Source organism: Staurois parvus, unplaced genomic scaffold (assembly GCF_062004578.1).
Source record: "Staurois parvus isolate SC_StPar_1 unplaced genomic scaffold, SC_StPar_1.0 ptg000236l, whole genome shotgun sequence".
NCBI lineage: Eukaryota > Metazoa > Chordata > Amphibia > Anura > Ranidae > Staurois > Staurois parvus.
Window position 1 is genome coordinate 1,138,526 of NW_028318032.1, and position 27,987 is coordinate 1,166,512.

The 27,987-nt window shown below is 42.1% G+C and overlaps 1 protein-coding gene across 3 annotated transcripts in view; it reads left to right on the forward strand.

The window, feature by feature from the left end:
* Positions 1 to 27,987, forward strand: part of USP54 (ubiquitin specific peptidase 54) — a 145,238-nt gene that overhangs the window by 58,378 nt on the left and 58,873 nt on the right. For all 3 annotated transcript variants that reach the window (XM_089680199.1, XM_089680198.1, XM_089680201.1), the window contains exon 2: positions 14,349 to 15,642. In XM_089680199.1, the coding sequence (XP_089536325.1) occupies positions 15,496 to 15,642 (147 nt within the window). In that variant the 5' untranslated portion in view covers positions 14,349 to 15,495. The remainder of the gene's footprint in view (positions 1 to 14,348; positions 15,643 to 27,987) is intronic.

Below are 27,987 nucleotides of genomic sequence, written 5' to 3' on the forward strand. Positions count from 1 at the left end.
CCAAAACAAATACTAAAAAACAATATAGTGAAACCAGTGCAGCTCTACAAACCAAACCCAACCTAAATCCAAATGTGTTAAGGAAAATTTTGTAAATTGAAATAAAAAGTCCAAACATTTCTTCTTTAGGCTACGTTCAGACTAGCCTTGTTAGCAAGCGGCAGACAAACGGTAAAAACGCTTCCCAAACGCCTGGGAAATTCTGCACATTCAGCACATGGTGCTGTTCAAACGGGAGCGTTAGTGTCGTGTTGCGGCAAAACGAACGCCTCTGGTCGAGTCAGGAGGAGTTGAAGCATCCTATTCTCAAGTCTATGGTGCCGCTCCGTGAGGTTGCGGGGTGTTTGCGGAGCGTTAACACCATTCAAACTTCATTATAGGCATTTGTGGGGCATTTTTAACGCTTGGCAAACACCTGGCATCCGCCGGTAAACCGCACATGCGGCGTTTGCTGAGCGTTAAAAACGCTCTGCAAACGCTGGACCAACGTTTGTTAAATGCTATAGGGGCGTTTGGCAAGAGTTGGAAAAACAGTCAAGTGTGAACGAGCCCTTATGGTGCCCTTTTCCTCCTGTGGTTACCAAGTGCTTCAAACACCAGAGTGCATAATTCCACCACCAGATGTCTGCTTACCTCCAGCAGTGTGACCACATATAATATTATGTTTGGTCTAACTGCAAATTTGGTCCCACAATGGACACTGAAGATCAACTTGATGGATTGCAGCTGTTAACACTTCGTTCAGAATACAACTCTCACCACCAATTCACCTCATAAATAAACTTCACACAGTGCATAAAACTTTAAAACATTTTATTACCAAAATATATATCCAAATGTGCACTCACATGTATAAGGTGCCTGACCACACCAAGTGTACTATCTCCTCTAATATTGCTCCCCAATCTGGAGAAACTATGCCGTGAGGAGTCAGCTACTGTATAATAAAAGTGCAGCAGTGTGCCCTCTGGTATAATCATCCTTCTATATGCGAAATAACATAAACCGCAGGTGCCGTAATTTTACCGGCTTAGATAGCAGTGTATCCTCCGGTATTAACAAATATAGGTCAGTGTGCACTACCGCTGTAGTAATTGCCGGTTCCGTATTGCGTGGTGACGCCATCCAAAGCTCCTCCCCGGCGTGTTTCCCCTTGAGAAAGTTAAGTGACGAAACTCGTCTGGAAGGAGCTTTGGATGACATCACGACGTAATACGGAGCTGGCGCTTACTACAGTGGTAGTACACACTGACCCATATTCGGTAATACCGAAGGATGCACTATCTAAGCCGGTGAGCATTGCGCCACCTGCGGTTTATTTTGCATATGGAAGGATGATTATACCGGAGGGCACACTGCTGCACTTTTATTATAGCTGACTCCTCACGGCACAGTTTCTCCAGATTGAGGAGCAATAATAGAGGCATTCATACACTTGGTGCTGTCAGGCACCTTATACATGTGAGTGTGCATTTGGATATATATTTTGGTAATAAAATGTTTTAAAGTTTTACGCACTGACGTTTTTTTTTTATTTCTGATGTGAATTAGTGGTGAGAGTTGTATTCTGAATGAAGTGTTAACAGCTGCAATCTATCAAGTTGATCTCCAGTGTCCATTGTGGGACCAAAAGTGCAGTTAGACCAAACATAATATTATATGTGGTCACGCTGCTGGAGGTAAGCAGACATCTGGTGGTGGAATTATGCACTCTTGTGTTTGAAGCACTTGGTGATCACAGGAGGAAGGGAGCACCATAAAGAAGAAATGTTTGGACTTTTTATTTCAATTTATTACATTTTCCTTAACACACTTGGATTTAGGTTGGGTTTGGTTTGTAGCACTGCACTGGTTTCACTATATTATCTCTGCGGCTTTTGACATAGTTGACCACCCCCTCCTCCTCAAAAAACTACACTCTTGGCCTCAGAGACTCCGCTCTCTCCTGGCTTTCCTCCTACCTATCACAGTGCTCCTTCAGTGTTGTCTATAACGCTGCCACCTCCTCTTCACTCCCTCTCTCTGTTGGGGTCCCTCAAGGTTCTGTCCTCGGACCCCTTCTCTTCTCCATCTACACGTCCTCCCTTTGTTAATTGATAAATTCCCATGGCTTCAATTCTCTATGCTGACGTCACACAAATCTATCTCTCTACCCTCACCTCACCCCTTCAGTCTCCGCTCGTATCACAAGCCTACTAAGTGACATATTGGATTGGATGTCACTCCACTTCCTCAAACTCAATCTTTCCAAAACGGAGCTCCTAGTATTCCCCCAGCCCGCGCCCCCCCTGACTTCTCTATCATGACCAACAACACTATCATCAGTTCCACCCCTCAAGCCAGGTACTAGGTGTCATCCTAGACTCCAATCTGTCCTTTCAGCCCCAGGTCCAATCGCTGACAAACTCATGTAGACTTCACCTCCGCAACATCTCCAAGATACGACCGTTCCTAAACTCGGAAACCACTAAGCAACTCATTCACTCCCTTATTATATCGCGCCTCGACTACTGTAACTCCCTCCTCACTGGCCTACCTCACCGCAGGCTATCCCCACTTCAGTCTATCATGAATGCTGCTGCCAGACTCATCCACCTTACTAACCGTTCTGTATCTGCCCACCCCTCTCTGCCAATTTCTCCACTGGCTTCCAATTGCCCAATGGATAAATTTCAAAACGCTAACACTGACGTATAAAGCCATTCATAACACTGCCCCAAACTACATCACCGATCTGGTCTCCAAATATCACCCAAACCGTACTCTCCGCTCCTCACAAGACCTCCTACTCTCTAGCTCCCTGGTCTCCTCCTCCCATGCTCGTCCCCAGGACTTCTCCAGGGCTTCCCCCATCCTCTGGAACTCCCTACCCCAATCCATCAGACTATCGCCTACTCTGCTCACTTTTAGGTGCACGCTGAAAACCTATCTCTTCAGGGAAGCCTGACCCGCCTTCCACTAATACTGGAATCCTCTACTCTTCCAACCATTCCATCCCCAACAGTTATTACCTCTTGTACCACTATCCCCTCCCTCCTAGATTGTAAGCTCCAAGGAGCAGGGCCCTCAAATCCCTCTTGTATTGAATTGTATTGTTACTGTACTGTCTCGTGTACTGTCTCCCACCATAATGTAAAGCGCAGAGCAAACTGTCGGCGCTATATAAATCCTATATAATAATAATAATTTTGCCTTGTATGATATAGGGGTTGTGTGCAATAGTGTCTACAAAACTGTTTATGCTACAGTGTTTTTCACGAACACTACAAGTCAGTTTGTTTTTTGGCTCATAGAAGCACGCAAGATTCTATTTATTTAATTGATCTACTAAAAAATACTATCACCAGTGGTTTTTTCAGCTTAAAAAAATAAATGCTAGTCTGCACAGAGCCTTCAGCTGGCCGTATGTTAGTTTTATTTGTTGAGCCAGTGGGTTGAACTAAAAAAAACTGTTCCGATTCCCCAATTCACACATTCAAGGTGGATGGGGAAATCCTTCCACTGAGCTATTGTATTTGACAGTGGGGAGACTTTCCTACCATTAGAATACACTGATCGGTGTTGCCGGCAATAGCCTGCAGTGCTGACCAAGTGGAAAATTTTTCTGTTTCAATATTTTTATTAGGAAAGTTTTGTTTTAAAGAATATAACAAGCTCAAAATACGCCCTCGCAGGGGCAGAGCAGAACAATAACACATAAACACACATCCTGCTGACTTGTATTAGTCAAATAATGAAATGTCCAATGACATCAAGAAGGGACGGCAAAAAACTGAACCAAATAGCAGCAGTAATCCAACATAATATCGGAAAAGAGAAAAGAAAAAAGGTTAGAAGAAAATAAAATAAAACAAAAGGGAATCAGAAAACATGAAAGAAGGGAAACTAGAGGGATCACTGATCCGGGGCTATCACAGGCAGCGACTATAGGAGGCCATAACTAGTAGGAGGCAGGGATGGCAAGGAATAACATATCCAAGGTTCCCAAATCTTAAGGAATCTCGGATGAGAATCATGAAGAATGCTAGACATCTGTTCATTGAACATCATAGCATTCATCCGGGTCTTCACCCCCTGGAAGACTACCGAAGGGGTTCTCCAAGCTTGAGCAATAGCACTTTTGGCCGAAATGAATAGGTAGGATGCCAATTTCTGCTGAGACCTAGACAGACCCAAAATTGGGAAATGCAGGAGGGCCACCTTTGTATCCCTACGGACCGTAATATGAAATAGCGTTTGTAGCAAACCAAAAACCCTAGACCAGAAGCCTACCAATCTAAACACCTATCTCCGCCAGTCGGATTAAAGTGAGCAGTCCGAGCCGGGACCCAGTACCAACGCAGTAGAACTTTGTAGGCTGCCTCAAGAGTGACTGTATTGAATGAACGTTTCGCCACCATCCCCCAGGCTCTACGCCAATCCTCCGCCTCAATCGAGACACCCAGATCTCGCTCCCATTGGGAGACATAAGAGAGGGGTGGTGAGGAAGACCTACTGTTAAGGAAGGCATAAATTATAGAAATGAGACCAGGGGACACTGGGGAATGCTAACATGCGTGTTCAAAGGGCGTTTTGCGGTAAGGGTATGTAGAGCCACGACGGAGGGATAGGACCCAGTGGCGCAGTTGCAAATATCGATAACATTCCCATGGCGGGTCCCCCCTTGATTCTCGAAGAGACTCCCAAGATGGAAGCGTACGAGTGCTCAGAAAATCATGTACAATAACAAAGCCATGGGAGGTCCACCAAGAGAAAGAAGGGGGATGTTCTAGGCCTGGCGGAAATAAAGGATTATGTGTAATCGGCAAAAGAGGTAGAAGTGACGAAATCAAATTACCTGAATATTTTACAGAGTCCTCGGTTCTTAAACTGTGAAGCATGATAGGGCTCAAATCCGGAGGGCGCAACTTAGGCGGGAGCCAAAGCAATGTAGTTAAGGAAAGCGGAGTACAGTTGGGTAATTCTAAGAGTACCCATAACGGGATATTTGTCGTGGCATGAAGCATAGACAACTGGGAAATCTGAGCCGCCAAATAGTATCTAGAAACGTGTGGAACTCCCAAACCTCCATGTAATCTATGAGTATACAGAGTGGCTCTAGGCACTCTGGGATGTTTATGAGCCCAAATAAAACTGAGAATCCGGCTCTGTAGTACACGAAGAAAAGACGCCGGGACATGAATAGGGAGAATACGGAAAAAATACAGGATCTTCGACAAGATAGTCATCTTGACAGCATGTATCCGGCCAATCCATGATAAAGAAGGAAACTGCCAAGAATGAAGCAGGGAAGTAACAGCGCAATAAGGGATAATTAGCCAAAAATAAGGCAGAGTAGGAGTAAGTGTAACGCCAAGATAAGCCAGAGAATGGGATGCCCAGTGTTAGGGATATTGTGTTTGCAACCGTTCAACCAGGTCGGAAGGGAGTGTAATTTAACAGAGGCTGAGGGAGACGAATATAAAGCCGAGATCCAAGCCAGAAATGCATCGCCAAACCCCCATCTAGACAGCGTATATGTCAAATATTCCCAAGAAAGTGAATCGAACGCTTTATAAATGTCTAGGGATAAAAGGAACCCTGGTATCCTGCGGCAATGTAAAATATGAACGAGATGGATGACTTTACGGATGTTATCAGCAGCTTGTCGCCCCGGAACGAAGCCAACCTGATCTCGATGAATAAGCGAGAGTAGATACTTATTAATTTGGGTGCTCAGAACCTTTCCCAGAATCCGCAAGTCAACGTTTAGCTGCGAGATCGGTCTGAAAGCTTGCGGTTCAAAGGCGTCTTCAGTTTTCTTAGGGATCATAGTAATATGCGCCTGAAGAGACTCCAAAGAAAGCTGGGAACCCTGCGTCAAAGAATTGAGAGAGGCCGTCAAATGAGGGACCAGAACGGTGGCAAATTTTTTATAGTAGAGCCCAGAAAACCCATCTGGGCCTGGAGCCTTGGAGGCCTTCAAACATTTGATGGCTTGGTAGAGTTCAGATTCAGAGATATCCGCATTCAGGGCATCTCGGGCTGCATCGGATAAAGAGGGTAGGTGTAGCTCAGCAAAAAAGCTATCTGCATGTTCAGCGACAAAGGTGTTCGGTTTTTGGTAAAGAGAGGACAAAAAATCTGCAAATCTATGAGTAATCTTCACAGGGTCCGAGGTAAGGCCACCGTCCCTCATTCGGAGTTGAACAGGTTTATGCTTGCAACCAAGCAAATTAAGTTTCTTGGCCAACATTGGCCCCGGTTTATTGGCGCATGTATAAAACCTATGTCCGGCCCAACGTAAGGCCTTCTCAGCTCGTGTAGTGGAGAGAAGGTCAAGTTCAGCAGCCACCACATCTCGAGCTTTCCTATTGGCCGTAGTCAGGCAGGCTTTCCAAGTAGCATCCACCACGGCCAATCTCGAGGTCAATTCCAACATCCTCTTCTCTCTGGCCCGTTTCCTGGACGAGGTGATTTGAATCAAATGACCCCTAATGGTGGCTTTGTGAGCCTCCCACAGAGAAACGGCCGAGGATACAGAACCCACATTGTCCGTAAAATAGAACTGAATGTGCGAAAGAACCTTGGAGCAAGAAGCCTGAGTGGTGAGCAGGGATTCATTGAGTCTCCACAGAAAAGAGGGCCGAGCCATACCAGAGAGACACAGTGAAAAGACCAATGGATTATGATCAGTGGAAAATTTTTCAACTGGGTGGTTGAACATAAGTCAGTCAGTAGATTGATTTCTATTCAACCACAGTGGCCACACATGGATCCAAATTTGCCTGGTCCCTGCTGAACTAGCCAAATTTCTATCCATGTATACTCAGCTCTATAGTGCTTAGTAGGCATTTTCACTGCAATTTTCACGTCTTTTGGCTGCTATGTGGTAACAGTGTAAATATACATCAGTATTGCAACTTTTTTAAATGGAAAAATAGTTTTGTAAATTTTGGGAGGATTATATGTGTACTAAGGGGTGTTTTAGAGTGGTAGTAAAATCCAATATTTTTTTGGGGGGGGTTTTCTTTTAGGGGCCACCTCAGGTATGTTCCCTAATGTGCTTGCATGCACTGCATATTAGCACATTACAGCAAACTTACCGGTCAAGCTCCAGCGCTACGGTGTGATCAATACGGCGGTTCCTGGGATTCTCCGGGTTCTCTGTGTGATCGGGACGCAGTTATGTAATTTCCACGCATGCGCAAGGAATCACATTGCCATGGCACAGATTGGAGACCATAAATGTACACTGAGCTGTACATGTGCGGCTCAGTGTACATGATGGCTGACAAGCAGGTGGAATCTTTTGTTACAGAAGAGACCTACAGTGTTTCTTCTGTCAGAAATATCTTGTCTGTCAGCAATTTTTCAAAAACATGTTTCTATTACCACTTTACATCAAATGCTGTTTGGTGAGCTCATTCTTTTCTAGCATTAAAAGTCCAGTCTAAAACTTGATATGAGTAATCTCCAGATTTTGGCTGAAATTTATACAGGCAACACAGATAATTTTTGCATTTTTAGTTGCTTCTCATATTTGCTGTATTTGATTCAGCACAAATTACAGTGATAAGTATAATTTTTTTAATGCTCCAAAAGAGCACATTGGTTGGGGGGGCATTCACACCACTGCTTTGAGAGAACGTGGTGGAATGTACGTTAGGTGCGTCGCTACAGTGCCATTTATTGTAAATTGCACCACAGCACACCACCAAAACTCACAATGCAACACTGCACAGTGTTGAACAATGCATGGTGTCCTGCGCCTTGCGCAGGAATTTCATTCGGCTTACCATTGTTTTGTGTGCGTTTCAGCCTATTCGGTGTTAGGGTGTAAATGGGTGTTGGTACAAAGGGGGTCCCATTTATTCTGAAAGGCACCCAAATGCAACTTGCTGACAGACCGTAGGGCTCATATATAGATTATGCACATAGACCAGAAATATTGCATTTGCAGATTTTTCTTTTTCTCTCCTGATGCTGGGGCTGTCCGAGTAGCTACCTGTAGATGTCATTAATTGATGTGGCAAAAGAAAACTGGGCAGTGGTTATATCATATATGTGAGTAATTTAACATCTATCTGTAAGATTGTGAGCTGAATGCACCCACTGGCCAGTAGTTATGGGTTTTTTTTTTTTTTCTTAACCATGTCTTGATTATTGTCCCTGTAATTTTGTTTTGGGACCATAATCAGATACTCGTTTTAGTGGAAGATGGCTTCCACTAAGATCTGCAAGCAAACGGACCTCTATTTACCATCCACTTTTGGCCTCCTTTTATGCCAGGGTTAATAGGATTCTCTGCTGTTAATGAGGAGAACATAACTGCGCCGTAGTCTCTTATAAGCAAGTAGATGAAATGTCTTTATATGTCATTTTCTGGTATACGAAGTGTGAGCTGCTCTTAAGAAGCCAGTGGTTAGTGTTTTGCTTGTGCCATCTGTGACCCTTGACAATGGAGGCCCTGTTTTCTTTGTTTAGGGATGTATGTGCCCTAGTATTGACCTTTTTAAGAGTTAGCCGTAATTGACTTACAGAAAAAAAAATGGCATGCCATCCAAATAATATTGCATAAGGATGTATTAAAAGATTAATGAATAAGAGAGATGTTTATTGTGACCACTTGGTTTGAAATGACTGTTCATACAAGTTTATAATTGTTGCTACTTCGGTGCGTAGCAAGAAATCAAAGACAAATGCACATGTGCATAAAATCTGATTGGTGAAAGAGCAAAGCAGTATAGTACTTTTGAGTAGATGACCACTAAGATAGGTGTCAGAGGCTAATGATTCTGTGGAGGGGGAAGGAGTCTCCCTCTTTGCCAAAGAGGGTTGATGGTCTATGAAGTTTCGGCAGTTACAGCTATTGGTTTGGCTGATCTTATACTTGTGGATAACATTGTGGGAGTGCGTTTTGGACAGTCATTGGTATATGAGCAGTGTGTAATTGGATCTAGGATAGGAGCCGTATGGGAAACAGCATGGCTTGTTATGTACCTAATTACAAGCTGATCCCTGCTCTCCCTCGTGTAGAGCCAGATCAGAGTTTGATCCTGCTCTTTGCTTAATATCCCCCATTTGGTTCCGTTTTTGGGTAATGTGATCCTTTTCTACCCCAAAAGGAAGGATGTATACTGTTTCACTCTTTGTGCTAGGCGATCTGATATGCTTTAGTGTTGCATCTCAAGCGTGGATCCTGAGAAAGCAAATGCAGCGAAACGCGTTGATCCTATACACTTATTTATCACAAACTTATGCTGGTGCTGGACCGTGATATTTATTGTTTTTATGTAAAATGTCTATTTTAACTGGATGGATTAAAAAATATATATTTTTTATTGGTTTGTGTTATATATTTATCCCTTTGTGAGGTACATATAAAGTCCCTTTTTTTCTGACCAAGATAGTTCCACATGTATGCTTAATATTAAAATTTCCAGTTTGACATGAACGCACGTTGTATTTCCTCCAGCTTCTCTTGGTTCAGATGATGATCTTCCCAGCACAGAGCCCCTAAAGTGATTGTATGTTGGATTTTTAACCACTTCCTGACCGCCCTATAGCAGAAATACTGCTACAGAGCTGCACGGGTGCGCACAATCACATATATATATATATATATATATATATATATATATATATATATATATATATATGTATGTGTGACTTTGTATTTCCGGGAAGGGGGCGTGCTTGCACCCTACCCGTGCCGCCATTCACGGCTCTCAATCATCGGGTCCCAGCTGGTGATTACTTGCCAGTGCCCGGTGATTGCCGAGCATCTCCGCCGGCAGGAGAGCTATTTGTAAACAAAACAGTTCTCCTCCCTGTCAGCTGGGGCACAGTGCTTTGCATGCTGTGCTCAGCACAGTCATGCAAAGCAGTGTGCTTATAGTAAAGCAAACGGACACAGCTTATAGTAAAACCATACACAGTTAACCCTTTGATTGCCCTCACGTTAACCCCTTTCTGCCAAGTGTCATTAGTACAGCTTTTTTTTTTTTTTTTTGAGCACTGATCACTGTATTGGTGTCATTGGGGATGTCAATGACACCAGGTTAGAATGCCCGCCCCCGCCGCAATCCTGCTATAAGTCGTTGAACTCTGCCATTACTAGTAAAAATAAAAAATCCCAGTATCTGTACCGCCATTTGTAAACGCTATAACTTTCACGTAAACCAATTAATTACACGTATTGGGATTTATTTTTAGCAAAGACATGTAACCGAATACATTTTGGCCTAAATTTGATTTTTTTTAAAAAAAATTTACCAGACATTTTTAATAGCAAAAAGTAAAAAATATTTTTTTTTCCCTCAAAACACACAGGCAATCAAATACCACCGAAAGAAAGCTCAAGTGATGGGAAAAAAGGACGTAAATTTAATTTGGCTGCAGCGTTGCATGGCCACGCAATTGTCCGTTAAAGTAATGCAGCGCCGTAACGCAACAAATGGCCTGGTCAGGAATAGGGATAAATCCTCTGGAGGGCAAGTGGTTAACATTTTTTAAAAATAACAAACATGTTCTATTTACCTGCTCTGTGCAATGGTCTTACACAGAGCAGCCCCAATCCTCCTCTTCTGGGGTACCTGGCTGGCACTTCTGGCTCCTCTTGCCTTCAGAGTGCCTCTATAGCAAGCTGCAAAGCTTCGTATAGAGTGCCCCTATAGCAAGCTGCAAAGCTTCGTATAGAGTGCCCCTATAGCAAGGTAAAAAAATCTTTTTCCTATTAGAATCACTTTTAAATCACTTCCTTCTTCTGCCCAGGAGGCATTGCTCCTCACACATTCACAAGTTCTCAAGCACTTACTGACATGTATGGAATGTGTACTGAGCTGTATGTGTGCTGCACGGTATTTCCTTATATGTAAACAGATAATGCGTTCTGTATGCAGTCTTACTAATCGATAATGAAAATAATTGAAAAATATTTGTATAATCAATTATATTTGATTATGTCAATTAGTTGTTTCAGCCCTAGTATTTTTCCCCATATGATTTTGCACTGCACTTCTTGATTTAGCATACTTTTTAATGGGAAATCCAGATTTCATTAACATTTCAGTGTATTTTTAACATGGCAAATGTTTCAGCTGAATATTCCCTGCTTTCAAATCATGAAACCTATGGAAGACACACAACACTAATTTCTTGATGGCACTTTCGACCTTTAATATTCCTGACATTTTAAAGTGAACCTGTGCTTTTCCCATGCAAAGTATTATCTACTTCAGTGCAAGCCGAATATACTTTTTATCCCTTTCTCACTGCTCATTATGATGTTAGGAGGGAAGCGATTACCAGTTTGTTCTGGGTACAAGTGAGCATGTGACTTGCTCCCCTGCTTTTGGCACGATAGTGCTGCTACTTTTTCCAGTTGACCACTTAGGCACCAGCGTCCTCACTTTGGGGTGGAGAGTGTGTGCTCAGACCTGTGTAACCTCCAACAAGGATTAACTTCTTTTTGCTCTCATTTTTTGGAGCACAAAGGGAAAGTGTAAGCTGCCATGGAGGGCTGCAGCCATGCATAGTCAAAGCACAGATCCACTTGAAATCCTTGATCTGCAGCTTTCATTCTTGATTTACCACAGAAACTAACTTTAAGACCTAACCTTGATTACAGTTTCTGTAGGCTGTAGTGGTGGCACTGTAACTAAATGGAAGAAATTCTTCCATTTCTATTTTTACCTGAGCTTAGGATGTGTACTTGAAATAAAAAGCCTTAAGTGACCTCTACACCTTTCCTTCTGCTGGTGGAGGCCACTTGTCACTTCTCAATGAACTACCACGGTGCTCCACAGCGCCGTGGTAGTTTCACTGAGAACTTCAAGCCAGCAGCTGCACAGAACACAGTGAATGAGTGATGCGGCCAGGCAGGCGAAGCCCTGCACGGCCACATTTTTTAAAAATTTGACGGGTGGGTGGGGGTGAAATTCCCCCACTAGCTGTTGAAGCGAGGGCTGGTCTGATCATAACATGTTACACCCTGAATATGGATGTAACATGTTACTAAAGGTGAACTTCTCTTTTACTGCCTGTTGTTTTTAGAATTAATTTGTGGAAAGTGAAGTGACTAAAATACAATTTTAGGGCTTTCTTTTCCAACTCCTATTTCTTTTATATGCTGTATGTTATAATTTTTGTGTAGTATTAGTAAACGTTAGAATGATTTTGATTTATGGTGTCAGCATGTATTAGTGTAGATTTTCATGAGTGCTGCACTGTCATACTGCGTGCATGAAAGCTGGACTGTAGAGGAACTGCTTCTTTTTAAGTAATGCATCAGACAACATCTTGGAAGCAACCTTGTCACAAAGTGTCCTCCAAAGTCACAAGATTATGCATGACACAATTTATGGTGATCATCCTCGTTTCTAAATGCAGCTCTTTGTCAGGATGAAATTCACACCCTTGCTATGTTATTACCCATGAATCCTATTTATTTGGTGGTGTTGGGGGGGGGGGGGGAAATAGTCTCATGTCGAATGCTTTTTGTAAATAGCATTTTTTTTTTGTTGGCAATTTAACCATTAGCCGCCCAGCCAATAGTCGTTTGGCGGCCGGAAAAATGCATTAGATTTCCGGGTGGACACCCGGGCATGCGCAGTTTGCGCGCTTGCAGAGCCGCGCTGCGGCGCGTTCTGTCACCGGCTGTGTACCTCGGACATGGCCGATGACAGATCTGAGTACCAGCCCCCGTTGCCGGTACCATGTGACCTGCTGTGACCAATCACAGCAGGTCACATGACAGTTGTATACAATGGATGACTTCATTCATGCCATCCATTGTATACTAGTGTCTAGCTGTGAATGGTCATGGCGATCACATGCACATGTCATGTGATTAGCTGTGGCCAAAGCACAAAAAAAAAAAAGCCCTGAATGAATCGATGTCATTCAGGTAAATGCTTGCTTATAGCAAAGTAATTCTTTGCTATAAGCAAATTGTGTAAAAAAACAAAAATTGATGACTTCCCCAAAGTAGTACAATGTTACTATGGTAACATTGTACTACTTTGGTCATAGTAAAATATGAAAAAAAATCTTAAAAAAAAAAAGAAAAAAAGTAATAAAAAAAATTAAAAATAATTAAATTTTTTTTTTTTTTTTCATACTGTCACCAGTCAGTGTCCCTGGTCACTGCCATGCCAGTTATATGATGCTGTACTGCACTGGTGACAGTATATAAAAAAGAAATAGTGAAAATAATTTTTTTAATTTTTTCATTTTCCGAAAAATTATGATGAAAAAAATACAACTTCAAAAAATTCACCATGCCTCTTATGAAGTACGTCGGATGGTCTACTTTGCAAAAAGGGGTCATTTGGGGGATATCTGTACTGTTCTGACATTCTTAGACCTCAAGAAATTAGATTGGCTGTCAGTACTTCAGGATTGATCAGTATTCAGATCTATACTATAGTTTGTGAACTCTATAAATTTCCTACAAACTAAAAAATACATCCTAATTTGGGTTATTTTCACCAAAGACATGTAGCAGAATACATCTCGGCCTAAATTCATGAAGAACAATTATTTATTTGTAAACTTTTATAACAGAAACAAAGAAAAACGTGTTTTTTTTTTTTCAAGATTTTCTGTCTTTTTTTGTTAATTTAGCAAAAAATAAAAACCCCGGCGGTGATTAAATACCACCAAAAGAAAGCTCTAGTTGTGTGAAGAAAATAAAATTTTAGTTTGGGTACAATGTTGTATGACCGCGCAATTGTCATTCAAAGTGTGAGAGCGCTGAAACCTAAAAAATGGCCTGGGCAGGAAGGGGTAAAAGTGCCCGGTATGGAAATGGTTAAAGGAAACTAGTGCAGGGAAAAGCAATGGGTTCTCTTAAATCATATCCTTCCCATGGGCTTGAGTACACGGGCTTAAAAAGTTACATTAAGTTGCTCCTTATAGCTGCTTTTCCATTCACACTGACTTTTACTGAAAATTAGAAGCAGCACAGACACAAAAGACTATGTACATGAGCCTCAAACACTGATAAAGCAAGAATGTGCTGCCAAACAAGATGTAGAAAAAGCATGCAAAAAAACTGTGAAAGGGGAATAATTTTTAAAATCCAGGAAATACCAGAGAATTTGGCAAAAAAAAAAATAGAAATATCCTATTGTTTAAAGGTTTTTCTACACCTGGTCAAAGGGCTATATAAAAAAACTAGAGTTTTAACTATAAAGCAGATAAGTTATTTAATGTTGACCCCTGGTTTGACCACAGTGTCGTTTGCCTTGCCCTTCTCCCCTGATGAAAAATAATTGGTATTGTGTTTCTTTGTGTATGTACTGTGTGTGTGAATATAAAAAAAAATGCATTTGAAGCTTAATTTCTTTGTTTTTGTTTTCCAGGTGTCTGGCCTTTTGAGGATGCTCCTTCAGAGGACAAACCTTTATTTTGTCTTATGAAAAGCCTTGACATCAGCCAGCATTCAGAGGGGATGTGTTTACCTGTAGGAAACAGAATCATGGAATATATTCAAGACCACGTAACTCTTGACCAGCCTTCAAACTCTGTGAAATGAAAACACATTGGGATTTGCCTGTTGCAGCAGGAATAAAGGAAACCCTTTAATTATTTGCTACAGCTGCTCTCTGTTTAGTAATAATAAAGGCGTGACAATCCAGAGTCACTGCCCAAAACAGCCCACAGGTTATATAATCCTCCCGCAATCTTCCTTGTCATTTTCTGTTTTCCTGTCATCTCCACATGTGTCAGTTTACTGTGGGAGGCGAGGCCAGCCTTGGCAACTCACCACATAGCAATGCAGCAAAGTAATTAAGAAAACACTTTGGATAATTTTTTTTTTAAACCTCACTCCCATTAATCTTTTTTACTTCCTGGGATTTTACATTTATAAAGAAACAAGGCAAGAATAAGCATCTCAGAGAACTTCGGTGTTTAAAAACCTTAGTGGAGCTGTCTGGGTTTGGTAAAATCCAAAACACACAGAAGAGATCCCTACGATTTTGTGCTGCAACCTGCCTTAGCTGAAATTGTCTGTTTTACTCCCCCATTGTGTGCCACAGGGGGGCTCCCGGTTATGTGAGAAGGGTTGGTGCAGTGTGGGTTTTTTTTCACTTGTTTCTGCCTTCTTCATCCCGAGAAGAGAGCTGGAGGGAATCAAGACTCATCTGTCCTTGTACTTCGAACTCAGCTGGACAAGAAGCATCTCATTCTTGAATGCTTATAAAATAACCTATAGTATTTTTTATGTTTTCTAATGCTGGATCTCCCTGGAATTTTTTTTAAAGTGGTTTAATTGGAACAGGTCTTTTGTCTCCTAAACTTTTCAAAGTATTCCTATTCTTGCATCAGCAACACTTGTACACTTGGCTCGTTCTCAATGGGTGGAGTTGAAAGTAGCATTCCTCTGTTTATGTGTTCCTGCTGACCTGTTCTAAGGCTTTTTTCTTCAACTGAAGATCTTGCATATATCGGAGCTTGAAACGTGGGTGGTTTTATTTATTTACTTATCTTCCTACATTGTTCTCAAGGATGTCTTGGAAGAGGAGTTACTTCTCTACAGGTCGAGGAGGGGTGCATGAGATGTTTACCCCACGCAATTCCATATCCATTGCTCCAAGCAAAGGCCTGATTAATGAACCAGGACAAAATAGCTGCTTCCTGAACAGTGCACTGCAGGTAAGGAGGTGCATACTGTATTCTGGCCTTAAGGTGCTGGTTTGTGTGTGTGTGTGTGTGTGTGTGTATGTGTGTATATATATATATGTGTGTGTGTGTGTGTGTATGTATGTATGTGTATATATATATATATATATATATATATATATATATACACATGTGTGTATATATATATATATATGTGTGTAAAGTGTGTGTGTATATATATATGTAAGGTGTGTGTGTGTGTATGTATATATATATATATGTGTGTAAAGTGTGTGTGTGTGTATATATATATATGTAAGGTGTGTGTGTGTGTATGTATATATATATATATATATATGTGTATATATATATATATATATATATGTGTATATATATATATATATATATATATATGTGTATATATATATATATATATATATATATGTATATATATATATATATATATTACTGTGAAAACGTTTTATAGGCAGGTATGAAAAAAAACACGAGTGCTTTCAGAAAGAGAAGTGTTACTAGTTTACATTTTGTTAATTGATAAAAAAAATAAAGTAAATGAGCAAAAGAGAAATCAAATCAATATTTGGTGTGATCACCCTTTTGTTTTCAAAACAGCATCAGTTTTTCTAGTTACACTTGCACACAGTTATTGAAGGTTCTTGGCAGGTAGGTTGTTCCAGACATCTTGGAGAATTAACCACAGATCTTCTGTGGATGTAGGGTGCCTCAAATCCTTCAGTCTTTTCATGTAATCTCAGACCGACTCCATGCTGAGATCAGGGCTCTGTGTGGGCCAAAACATCACTTACCGTACTCCTTGTGCTTCTTTACACTGAAGATAGTCCTTAATGGCATTGGCTGTATGTTTCGGGTGATATCTTACTGCAGAATAAATTTGGGGCCCATCACAGGTCTCCCTGATCGTATGTATGATGGATAAGTATCTGCCTGTATTTCTCAGTAGCGAGGATACCATTAATCCTGACCAGATATTTTTTTTTTTTTTTTTGAGGGGATACAACTTTTTTTTTTTGTTTTAAATTTTTTACAATTAAAAATTTTTTTTTATTTTTTTTGCTTTTTTTTTTTTTTTCTTTAATTTCATAGGGGACATAAAGTGATTGATTTTTGGTGACAGGTTCTCTTTACTGAGACATCCAGGGTCTAAAAGACTCTGAATGGCTCCCCTGTACTCCATTGAATGTAATTCAGTGCACATCACACTGCATTACATTCTTTCCTGGCCTCGATGGCCTGGAAATCTGTCAATGGGGACCTGGAAGCGACATCATAATGCCACTATTCGGTCAGGGAAGGAAGGGGAGCAGAGCCCGAGAGACAGAGGACAGGGTTCACGCACACGTGGGGGGGGGGGCAGGGGGGGGGGTTGGGCGGTTGAGTCTGGCACTGTAGTGGGCTATGTGAAAGCAATAAGTCCAAATGCTTTCACCTGAAAGGTGAGCCCTGCTGCTTGCCTGGGGCTAAAGGTGTTAAAAAAAAAATAAAATAAAAAAGAATTAGCCGGTGCCCTAATATACATGTCCCAGGCATCGGACGATATAAATTCAACATCCCTGACAGTACAGGCAGGGTTAATTATTGTACACATGAAATCCCCAGTCCCCCTCAGTATGGGAGCTTTCGAAAAGGAGCAAGGAAAATGTAAGCAGCAATTTTTATTTTTTTATTTTTTTTTAATGTAATTGAGAACATGTAACAATGTAACAAATGTATAAAGTAAATTTCATCCCAATTTGACTGCAAACATGAAAAATAATGGCTCTTTCATCGCTAGCAAAAAGAAAAAAAATGTACAATACAAGCTTTTGGGGCATATCATTCTCTTCATCGAATATTTGGTAGGAAATAAAGCTATGCTAGCAAACATTGCACATGTCAGGAAACATTTATAAACATGCCGCTACCAGTGTTTAGGCCTGGCATAAGATGAATTTCATGTATGGCAATTTTTACATAGTTACAGTGGGGCAAAAAAGTATTTAGTCAGCCACCAATTGTGCAAGTTCTCCCACTTAAGAAGATGAGAGAGGCCTGTAATTGGCATCATAGGTAGACCTCAACTATGAGAGACAAAATGGGAAAAAAAATTCCAGACAATCACATTGGCTGATTTGGAAAGAATTTATTTTCAAATTATGGTGGAAAATAAGTATTTGGTCAATATCAAAAGTTCATCTCAATACTTTGTTATATATCCTTTGTTGGCAATGACAGAGGTCAAACATTTCCTGTAAGTCTTCACAAGGTTGGCACACACTGTTGCTGGTATGTTGGCCCATTCCTCCATGCAAATCTCCTCTAGAGCAGTGATGTTTTTGGGCTGTCGCTGGGCAACACGGACTTTCAACTCCCTCCAAAGGTTTTCTATGGGGTTGAGATCTGGAGACTGGCTAGGCCACTCCAGGACCTTGAAATGCTTCTTACGAAGCCACTCCTTCATTGCCCGGGCGGTATGTTTGGGATCATTGTCATGTTGGAAGACCCAGCCACGTTTCATCTTCAATGCCCTTGCTGATGGAAGGAGGTTTGCACTCAAAATCTCACTATACATGGCCCCATTCATTCTGTTCTGTACATGGATCAGTCGTCCTGGTCCCTTTGCGGAGAAACAGCCCCAAAGCATGATGTTGCCACCCCAATGCTTCACAGTAGGTATGGTGTTCTTTGGATGCAACTCAGCATTCTCTCTCCTCCAAACACGATGAGTTGTGTTTCTACCAAACAGTTCTATTTTGGTTTCATCTGACCATATGACATTCTCCCAATCCTCTTCTGGATCATCCAAATTCTCTCTAGCAAACTTCAGACGGGCCCGGACATGTACTGGCTTAAGCAGGGGGACACGTCTGGCACTGCAGGATCTGACTCCCTGGCGGCGTAGTGTGTTACTGATGGTAGCCTTTGTTACGTTGGTCCCAGCTCTCTGCAGTTCATTCACTAGGTCCCCCCGTGTAGTCCTGGGATTTTTGCTCACCGTTCTTGTGATCATTTTGACCCCACTGGGTGAGATCTTGCATGGAGCCCCAGATCGAGGGAGATTATCAGTGGTCTTGTATGTCTTCCATTTTCTAATTATTGCTCCCACAATTGATTTGTTCACACCAAGCTGCTTGCCTATTGCAGATTCAGTCTTCCCAGCCTGGTGCAGGTCTACAATTTTGTTTCTGGTGTCCTTCACCAGCTCTTTGGTCTTCACCATAGTGGAGTTTGGAGTGTGACTGTTTGAGGTTGTGGACAGGTGTCTTTTATACTGATAACAAGTTCAAACAGGTGCCATTGATACAGGAAATGAGTGCAGGACAGAGGAGCTTCTTAAAGAAGAAGGTACAGGTCTGTGAGAGCCAGAAATCTTGTTTGTAGGTGACCAAATACTTATTTTCCACCATAATTTACAAATAAATTCTTTCCAAATCAGCCAATGGGATTGTCTGGGTTTTTGTTTCTCATTTGGTCTCTCATAGTTGAGGTCTACCTATGATGCCAATTACAGGCCTCTCATCTTTTTAAGTGGGAGAACTTGCACAATTGGTGGCTGACTAAATACTTTTTTGCCCCACTGTACATTGGTCCAGCTTGGTCCACTGTAACTATGTACGGTGCCATACCTGTGGGATCCCCTTGGAAGGCGGAAATCACTTTACTAGGCACTGCTACTACAGTGATCTCCACTAGCTTCCAGGTCTCGTGTCGAGTGGCTATCTTGATGCATAGTGAACACAGGAGGTTTTCCACTCAGCATGGGCACCATTCGGAGAACATTTTGCATTTTCATAGTGAATCTAAAGCTTTCTGATTGTACGAGGAAGTGGGGGGGTGACATCCTGGTTTCCACCTCGTCCAATCAGAGAAAACTTTGCATTCATTGGGCAGCCTCCTGTGTTCGGTAAACAGCAGAGCAGCCATTCTGCACAGGACCCAGAGGGTAATGTTGCTAACTACAGTGATTTACGGCTTCCCACAGGGGATCCCACAGGTATAACACTTTTTACATAGTTACATTGATCCAACTTGTAAGTATGTATGTGCTATATGTGCAATTCAGCTTCAAGAGTGAAGTATGGGTTTTAAGAAAAATAAATATTTATATTAACCTAGGTGGATGCATCATCGATCCCCCACCAGCTGTAAGACTGTTGATTGCTCTGTTGTCCCCTCCGCTCTGACCAGAGAGTGTTGACTGTCAGTCACTGGCATTCTGCTGTGCCCCTCCTTTGCTCACTGGAGAGCTGGGTTTTTGGAGAGGGCCGGAGTGGCTGGATTAGGCTTTCGGCAGCATGCTGAGAGGCAGAGCTAGCTGCCGGTCCAGGCATCTGGGTGGATTCTGACCATATGGTTGGGATCTTTTCAGCGCCTGGACCAGCTCAGTGACGTCAGCCAACAGCAGGCTTTAGCCCACTGAAAACGTGCTGCAACATGTCACAGAAGTGCAGAACGAACTGCACTCTTTTGATCCACAGAAATACAGCCAAAAAAGCTTTGGCTTTACTTCTCCTTTAAGTAGAAAGCTACAGCAAGCATCACAGCAGTCAAACTGCGGGCACAGCCTGGTTTGCACTAGACGGGACTAAAACGTTTAGGTACCTAAAGTGACACTAAAGGTAAATAAATGTTTAATAAAATAATAAACATGCTATACTCACCTGCTTTTTGCAGTTGTTTTGCACAGAGCAGCCCCGAAACTCCTCTTCTAGGGTCCCCCGTAGGCAATCTTGGGTTGTCCTCTTCTTCATGTAGCCCCATAGCAAGCCGTTTGCTATGAGGGCACTCCATGGGGCTGAACCCTGCCCCCCCCCAGCTTCCTCCTCATTGCATTTGACTGATGGCAGCAGGAGCCACTGGCTTCTGCTGCCGAGTCCTGTGAGAGGGGACGAAGGGAGGGGAGTAGAGAGGGGGTCCTGAGAGGGGAGAAGAGATGCAGCCATGCACAGTGCTAAATCTTTTCCCCTTTTTCCTCTTCACACAGGGAAGGGGGAGGACAGAAATCAATAAAACGTTTTTTTTTTTTTTCTTTTTTTTGGAAATGCATTAAGGTAAACGTTTTGGCTTTAGAACCACTTTAAAGGATAAGTTCACCTTTTGTAACACATTACACCCATATTCAGAGTGAAACCTGTTCTAGATGCACCGGCCTCCACTCCCTCAACCCCTCAAATGCCCATGAAAATGTTGCTTTTCTAGTGGGAAGTGATGTAGAGAAAGTGCTTTGCTTTGAGGTGTGTTAAGGTTGTGGTGTAATTGCTGACATTTTTGGGATTTCTCTTCAGGATGGATTCGTATACTTTGATCTCTTTGACACTTGGTCCAGCTCAACTTTGCTGAAACAAAAGCTTTGCCACTGGCAATAATGTTCCTACCTGGCGCTGTCAGTATTGTTGGCTGGATTAATGTTTTTGTCCACACGCAGAAGAAAATGGTGTTACCACACAGCTTCTCTCTACAAGCAGGAAGTGGCTAGAGCTGCCCTGCCCTAATTCTCTAATATTTCCCAGTGAATTCTGAGATACAAGAACCTCCATTGCTTTTCCCCCAATGCCCAGCTAATACTTTTTAAAAACTTCACTAAAATGCCATGAATTCTCTAGGTGCTGTTAAGATGCAGTTACAGAGCATTACCTTTTGAAATCAATGGAGGCAGCTAACAAGCATTGCTGTCTCATGAAAGGCACATGCTGCTTAACCACTTCAATACAGGGCACTTATACCCCCTTCCTGCCCAGGCCAATTTTTAGCTTTCAGTGCTCTCGCACTTTAAATGACGATTACTTAGTCATGCCACACTGTACCCACACACAGTTTTCACACAAATAGAGCTTTCTTTTGGTGGTATTTATTTACCACTGGTTTTATTTTTTTTAGATATTAAAAAACCCCAACATTTTTGAAGAAAAAAAATGCGTTTTCATCGTTTCTATTTTTACGTTTTGCAAATAATTAATTTTTATGCAGAAATTTAGGCCAAAATTTATACTGCTACATTTCTTTGGTAAAAATAACCCAAATCAGTGCATATTATGTAGTCTGTGTGAAAGTCATAGAGTCTACAAGCTGTGGTACCAATCAATGTAAATTGATCACACCTGATGTACTGATGGTCTATATTATTTCTTGAAGCCCTAACTTACCAGGAAAGTACAAAGAAAGAAAGAAAAAAAAGAAATGTGTTTATTTTTTTACACACAATTGTCGTATTAAGTTATTTCTCACTCACGGCATAGGCATACTTGCAATTGCACCCCAAAATACATTCTGCTACTTTTCCTGAGTATGGCAATACCACATGTGTGAGACTTCTTGACAGCCTGGCCACATAGAGGGGCCCAACATCCACGTAGCACCATCAGGTGTTCTAGGGACATAGTAATGGGCATAAATTACACATCTGTTTTCCTGACTACCTAACACATTTTTGAGGGCCTGAAGCACCAGAACATTGGAATTCCCCACAAAATGACCACATTTTGGAAAGCAAACATCTCAACGTATATTCTAGGAGGCATAATAAGTAATTTGAACATGTCATTTTTTTTTCAAAAGTTTATGGAAAATGTGGAAAGAAAATGAAAACATATTTTTTTTTCCACATAAAGTTGTCCATTTATAAGATATTTCTAACACACAGAATGTGCATACCAAGAATTACACCCCAAAATACCTTCTGCTACTCCTCCTAAGTATGACGATACCACATATGTGAGACTTTTCCACAGCCTGGCCACATAGAGGGACCCAGCATCCAAGTAGCACCATCGGGCATTCTAGGCGCATAAAAGGGGCATAAATTGTACATCTACTTTCCTGACTACCTATCACATTTGTGAAGGCCCTAGAGCACCAGGACTCAAAAAATGACCACATTCAGCTGAGCAAAGGGTAAACAAAAGGTTACCTGTGGTTTTAGTTCCGTTGTCAAGGCAGCAGGCAGGAATACTTTCCATAGTCAGCACAGACAGCAGGCAGAGATATTGATAATACAGCTAAAGCATTGGTCCAGGCAGAAGGCAGATATGTGATCAGCAACAGCCAAAGCATTGGTCCAGGCAGCAGACAGATGTGGTCAGCAACAACCAAACAAATTGTCCAGGCAGCATCCAGAAAAATGGTCAGCACAGCCAAAGTATTGGTACTGGCAGTAGGCAGGAACATGGTCCATAGTCAGTACAGGTAGCAGGCAGGGGTGTGGTCAGTTCAGGCAGAGACATGATCAATTAGCAGGCCAGGGTTAGTTGGCAGCTGGCAGAAATATCAGGCTTAAGGCCTCGGTAAGGTAGGACCTGGGCACAGGGGTAGAGGCTTCTTCCCACCCAAATCTCTTCGAATCCTCTGTTCTGCAGACCTTTATCCGAGAATTACATAACCTGGAGAAAACCAAAAACATATGCAAGACCCCCTGTGTTATCTTGAATCCCACTACTACTACAGTAGCAGGACAAAAGATCAGTCCAAGCGGCAGGCAAAAGAGTGGTCAATTAACAGACCGAGGTCAGTTCAGGTGGAAGGCAGAATCATGGTTGATAGTTAAGGCGGCAAGCAGAGGCATAGTCAATAAACAGGCCAGGGTCAGTTCCAAAGCAAGCAGATGTGTGGTCAGTTTAGGTGGCAGGCAGAGGCGTGGTCAAATAACAGGCCAGGGTCAGTTCAGGAGCAGGCAGTGGCATGAGGAGTGTGAAGGCAAATGGTCAGATGGGAAAAGGCAGGAATTTTCTAATATTGCAGACAAGTATGGTAACATCAGAAACATTCCCCTATGCAGAGGCCTGGTTGGGAAGGACACTGAGGACAATAATTAGTGGTGCACCGAAATAAAAATTCTGGTGACGAAAACACAAATTCAAAATGCACTTGGCTGAAAACCGAAATGCGCAGTTTTTAAAAACAAATATATATTTTTTGGAAAAAAATACACTTTGATTAAGAAAAAAAAACCCCACAATATATACCCCAGTTTTTTTGTAAAATATGAAAGGATGTTACGGCGAGTAAATGGCTACCCAACATGTCACACTTTAAAAGTGTGCACGCTCGTGGAACGGTGTGAAACTGCGGTACTTAAAAAATCTCCATAGGTGATGCTTTAAAAATTTCTACAGGTTAGTAGTGTAAAGTTACAGAGGAGGTCTAGTGCGAGAATTATTGCTCTTGCTCTGACGTTCATGGCGATACCTCACGTGTGTAGTTTGAACATCGTTTACATATGTGAGCATGGCCTACGTATGCGTTAACCACTATGTGCGAGCATGGGGGGACAGGGCACTTTAAACTTAAAAAAAAAAAAAAAATTTGTTTAATGTTTTTTTGTTTTTTTTGCACTGTCCCTTTTAAAAAAAAAAATTGGAATCACTTTTATTCTTATTACAAGGAATGTATGCATCCCTTGTGATAGAAATAATTAGTGACAGGTCCTCTTTATGGAGAGATATGGGGTCAGTAAGACCTCACATCTCTGTTCTGCAATGTAAAGCATTAGATCAAAAAAAGCAATGATCTAGTGTTTAAAAAAAAAAACAAAAAAAAAAAAACTGGAACCTGAAGTGTCATCGCTCCGGTCCTCCAAGGGCATAGAGATGAGTGGAGGCCACCTTTCCTTCACTAATCTCTATGCCCAGCGCCGGGATCGTTCGATGATTTTTCAAGTAAGGCTGAAAACCACTGGGCGGTGGGTGGGGGGCAGGGTTTTTCTGACACCTGTATCGGTGCTTTTTTTTTCATATCAGCCGATGGCTGAAAGGGGTGTTTTTGTCCAAAACGTTTCGGCCATCAAAATTTCGGTTGCTTCTCTAACAATAATAAATGGTGTCTCGACTAGTTCTGAAGCACACCCGACTTTTTTTTTTTTTTTTTATGTTTTTGGCCTGTTTCTCTGGGAGGGACTTTATTGGGAAAATGGCGTTCATGGAGTCTGCTCACTGCATCTGAGTGAATGATTTCTGGTGGGCCTTCTTGGTACAAAAGGGCATTGATAATATCCTCTGGTATTTCAGAAAGGTTTCAGGTCTTTCAGTGGACTTACAGTAAATTACACAAGAATTATAAACAGCCAAATTGAAAATAAATTGAGTCTTTTTTGTACCAATGGTGTGTTTTACGTGTTGCAAGGTAGGGCTGGATCATCTGGTTGTTAAGATCAACTCCCCCATGAACTTACTGTACCCATGTATGTATTTGGGCTTCTGGACTGGGCCATTCCTTCTGTCGATTTGCACAAAGGTGTCCTTGTTAATTGAGGAAATTAAATATACATCACGTTTGTCCCTCCACTTCATAGCCAATACTTCTTCATTCCTCAGAAACACCGACTCCCCTCTTTGCAATCTTGTATTCACCAGCCCTTGTGGGAAGCCCTTCCTACTAGCTCTCACGGTGCCGTAAGCTAGTGTTTGATTCCGGTAGAGGTTGTGGAAAAGGGGCAAGCTTGTATAATAATTATCCACATACAGATGGTAACCTTTATTGAAGAGGGGGAATACAAGTTTCCAAATGATGTTCCAATACAATCGGGACATTGAGGGGGATGCAGCTGGGTGTCCTTTCCTTCATACACACAGAATGAATACAAGTACCCTGTGGCTCTCTCACACAACTTGTACACTTTCACCCCATATCGGGCCCTTTTGCTGGGGATGAACTGCTTGAAGCTCAGCCTGTCATTAAAGTGAACAAGTGATTCATCCACACAGATGTTTTTGTCTGGGATATATAATTGGGCAAATTTTTCAGAAAAAATTAAGAAGGGGCTGAATTTTATACAGCTTATCATATGCGGGGTCATTTTGTTTGGGGCACTGGGTGTTATCTCTAAAGTGAAGGAACTGCATGATCATCAGACATCGTGTTCTTCGCGTAACTGACGAGTGAATGGGCATGTGGTGAAGTGGGTGGGTTGACCAATATAAGTGGACTTTTTTTTTTTTTGTCAGTCCCATATTTAACGTGAGGCCCAAAAAGATCTTGAACTCCTCCACTGTTACCGGTTTCCATTTATGGGGATGGGAATAACTGGAAGTTGGATTGTTGGCTATAAATTGTTGGGTGTAGAGGTTACACTGGGCCACAATCAAATGTAATAATTCATCTGTGAAAACTAAATTGAAAAAATCTGTAGGTGCACAATTTTCTGTGTGTGGTCTGAACTCCAGGCTGGCTGGCAAAAGGGAATATTAGCTGCTCCTGATTCAGGCAGAAGCCATAGAGGGTTTGCAAGGGCATCTGGTAGACTGGCATAAGCCCTAACCCTTTGGGGCTTACATGACACCCCACTAGTCCCTGGACTTTCTTGCTGAGGTACTTCGTTCCTGGTGGATGCCACTGCACTTCTAGTGGATGCCACTGCACTACTGGTGGTAGCCTGCTCTTCACAAGAATGCCTTCGTTAGTAGGGCAAACTTTCTTCCTCCTGATTCCGTTACAGTTCCACTACTTGGCACTGGCTCGTAATCAGAATCTGGCACAGAGATATCCCAGCTGCTCTTATCAGTCAGAGATAGAATTTGAAATGCCTCCTTACAGGTAAATGATTTTTAGCCATACTGGTGACTGTGGACTGTGGTTACACACTGCTGTGATGGGGATACTGGGTGAGATGTGGCTGCACTGAAGGGTGCTAATGGGCACTGATCAGGCTGCACTTATGGGCACTGATATGCACAGATGGGGCGGCACTGATTGGATGCTGATGAGGCTCCACTGAAGAGGCAGCCCTGATAGTTGGCACTGATGAGCAGTACTGATGAGGGAGCACTTATAGTGGGCACTGATATGCACGGATGAAGCTGCTCAGTTGGGGCTGCACAAATGGGGTGGCACTGCTCAGCTATACTGATGGGCGCTGATGAGGCTCCATGAAGAGGCAGCATTAATAAGCAGCACTAATGGGCACTGATGAGACAGTCCTGCACTAAAGTGCACTGATGAGGCAGAACTGATAGTTGGCACTATAAATAAGTGCAGCGGTAAAAGTAGGTATAAAATAATCCGTCCATAAATAGGTAATCAATAGAATTAAATCACATAAAATAATTTAGGGTATATAAATAATGGTGACAGTCTGTGCAGATAAAGTTGCAACATCACAGTAAAATCCAGTGGCGGTGCTCCAAATGGTGTGGTAAAATTACGCACTCACCAGATGCGTAATTAAAATACGCATTAGATGTATCAGTAGAGATCTCCTTTAACGGATCTGGTCTGGGTCTGAGAATAATCCTCCCTTGAGGTGGTGTAGTCAGGGACACACGGGAATGCAAAAGGATCCAACTGGCCAGAGGTCCCTTTAAGGAATGGATGGGTGCTGGTGCCTGTTTACAGGGACTTCCTTCTCTGGACTTCACTAGATGGCTGGATCAGATGGGCTCTGTGAATAGATAGCTTTTCTCATCAGCAGTATAGCAGTCTTGTGACTTCTATCAGTGAAGCAGTGCCACTGGATTTTACTGTGATATCGCACCTTTATCTGCACAGACTGTCGCCATTATTTATATACTTTAAATTATTTTATGTGACTTAATTCTATTGATTACATATTTATGGATGGATAATTTTATACCTACTTTTAGCGCTGCACTTATTTATATGTTTCTGAGAAGGTTTTATATTGCTTGCATTTATTGAGTGTTTCAGCTGCTGATTAGAGAGCGCTCACTTCTGCACACATTTTTTGATCGTTGGCACTGATGAGGCAGCACTGATAAGCCAGCAGTGATGGGCACTGTGTGACACTGGGCACAATACATTAAATTCACTGTGATGGCACAGATGGCTCCTTCCCTCACTGGTCTCTGTGTGAGGGAAGTAGAGCTGTCAACCCCCAGATGACCTGCAGTGTTTACATATAGTGATCATGTGTCATTAGACATGCTGATCATTTACCCTTTACCTCAATCTGTGATGTGCTGTGTCCATGGGACACAGCAATCACAGGCTCTCCTGGTTGTGCGCCTCAGGGGGCGCATGGGGAGTGCGTTCTCGGGAGGACGTCCATGCTAACAGAACTAGAAGGCCACGCTGTAGCCATCTTTTGGCTATAGCATGGTCAAGAACAACTTAATTTTTAACCCAACACAATTGTACCTCTCCTGTGTGTACTGTGCTGTGCTCATTGTAATCATTTAAGGCATTGAAGGGTGGTTATTAGGCTTTAAAAATGCTGAATAAGTGTCATTTAAGCATATGGCATTGATGCATTTGTGAACGAGCCCTTAAATTGGTGCCCCGGAGCACGGTAAAGTAATGCTAACCATTGAACAGTACTAACTTCTCAACGATTTTTGTCTTTGAAACAATGCATTGTTCTCTCTAATCATACCAGTTGTAACTGTGTCTGATCAGTATTCTCAGTGATACATC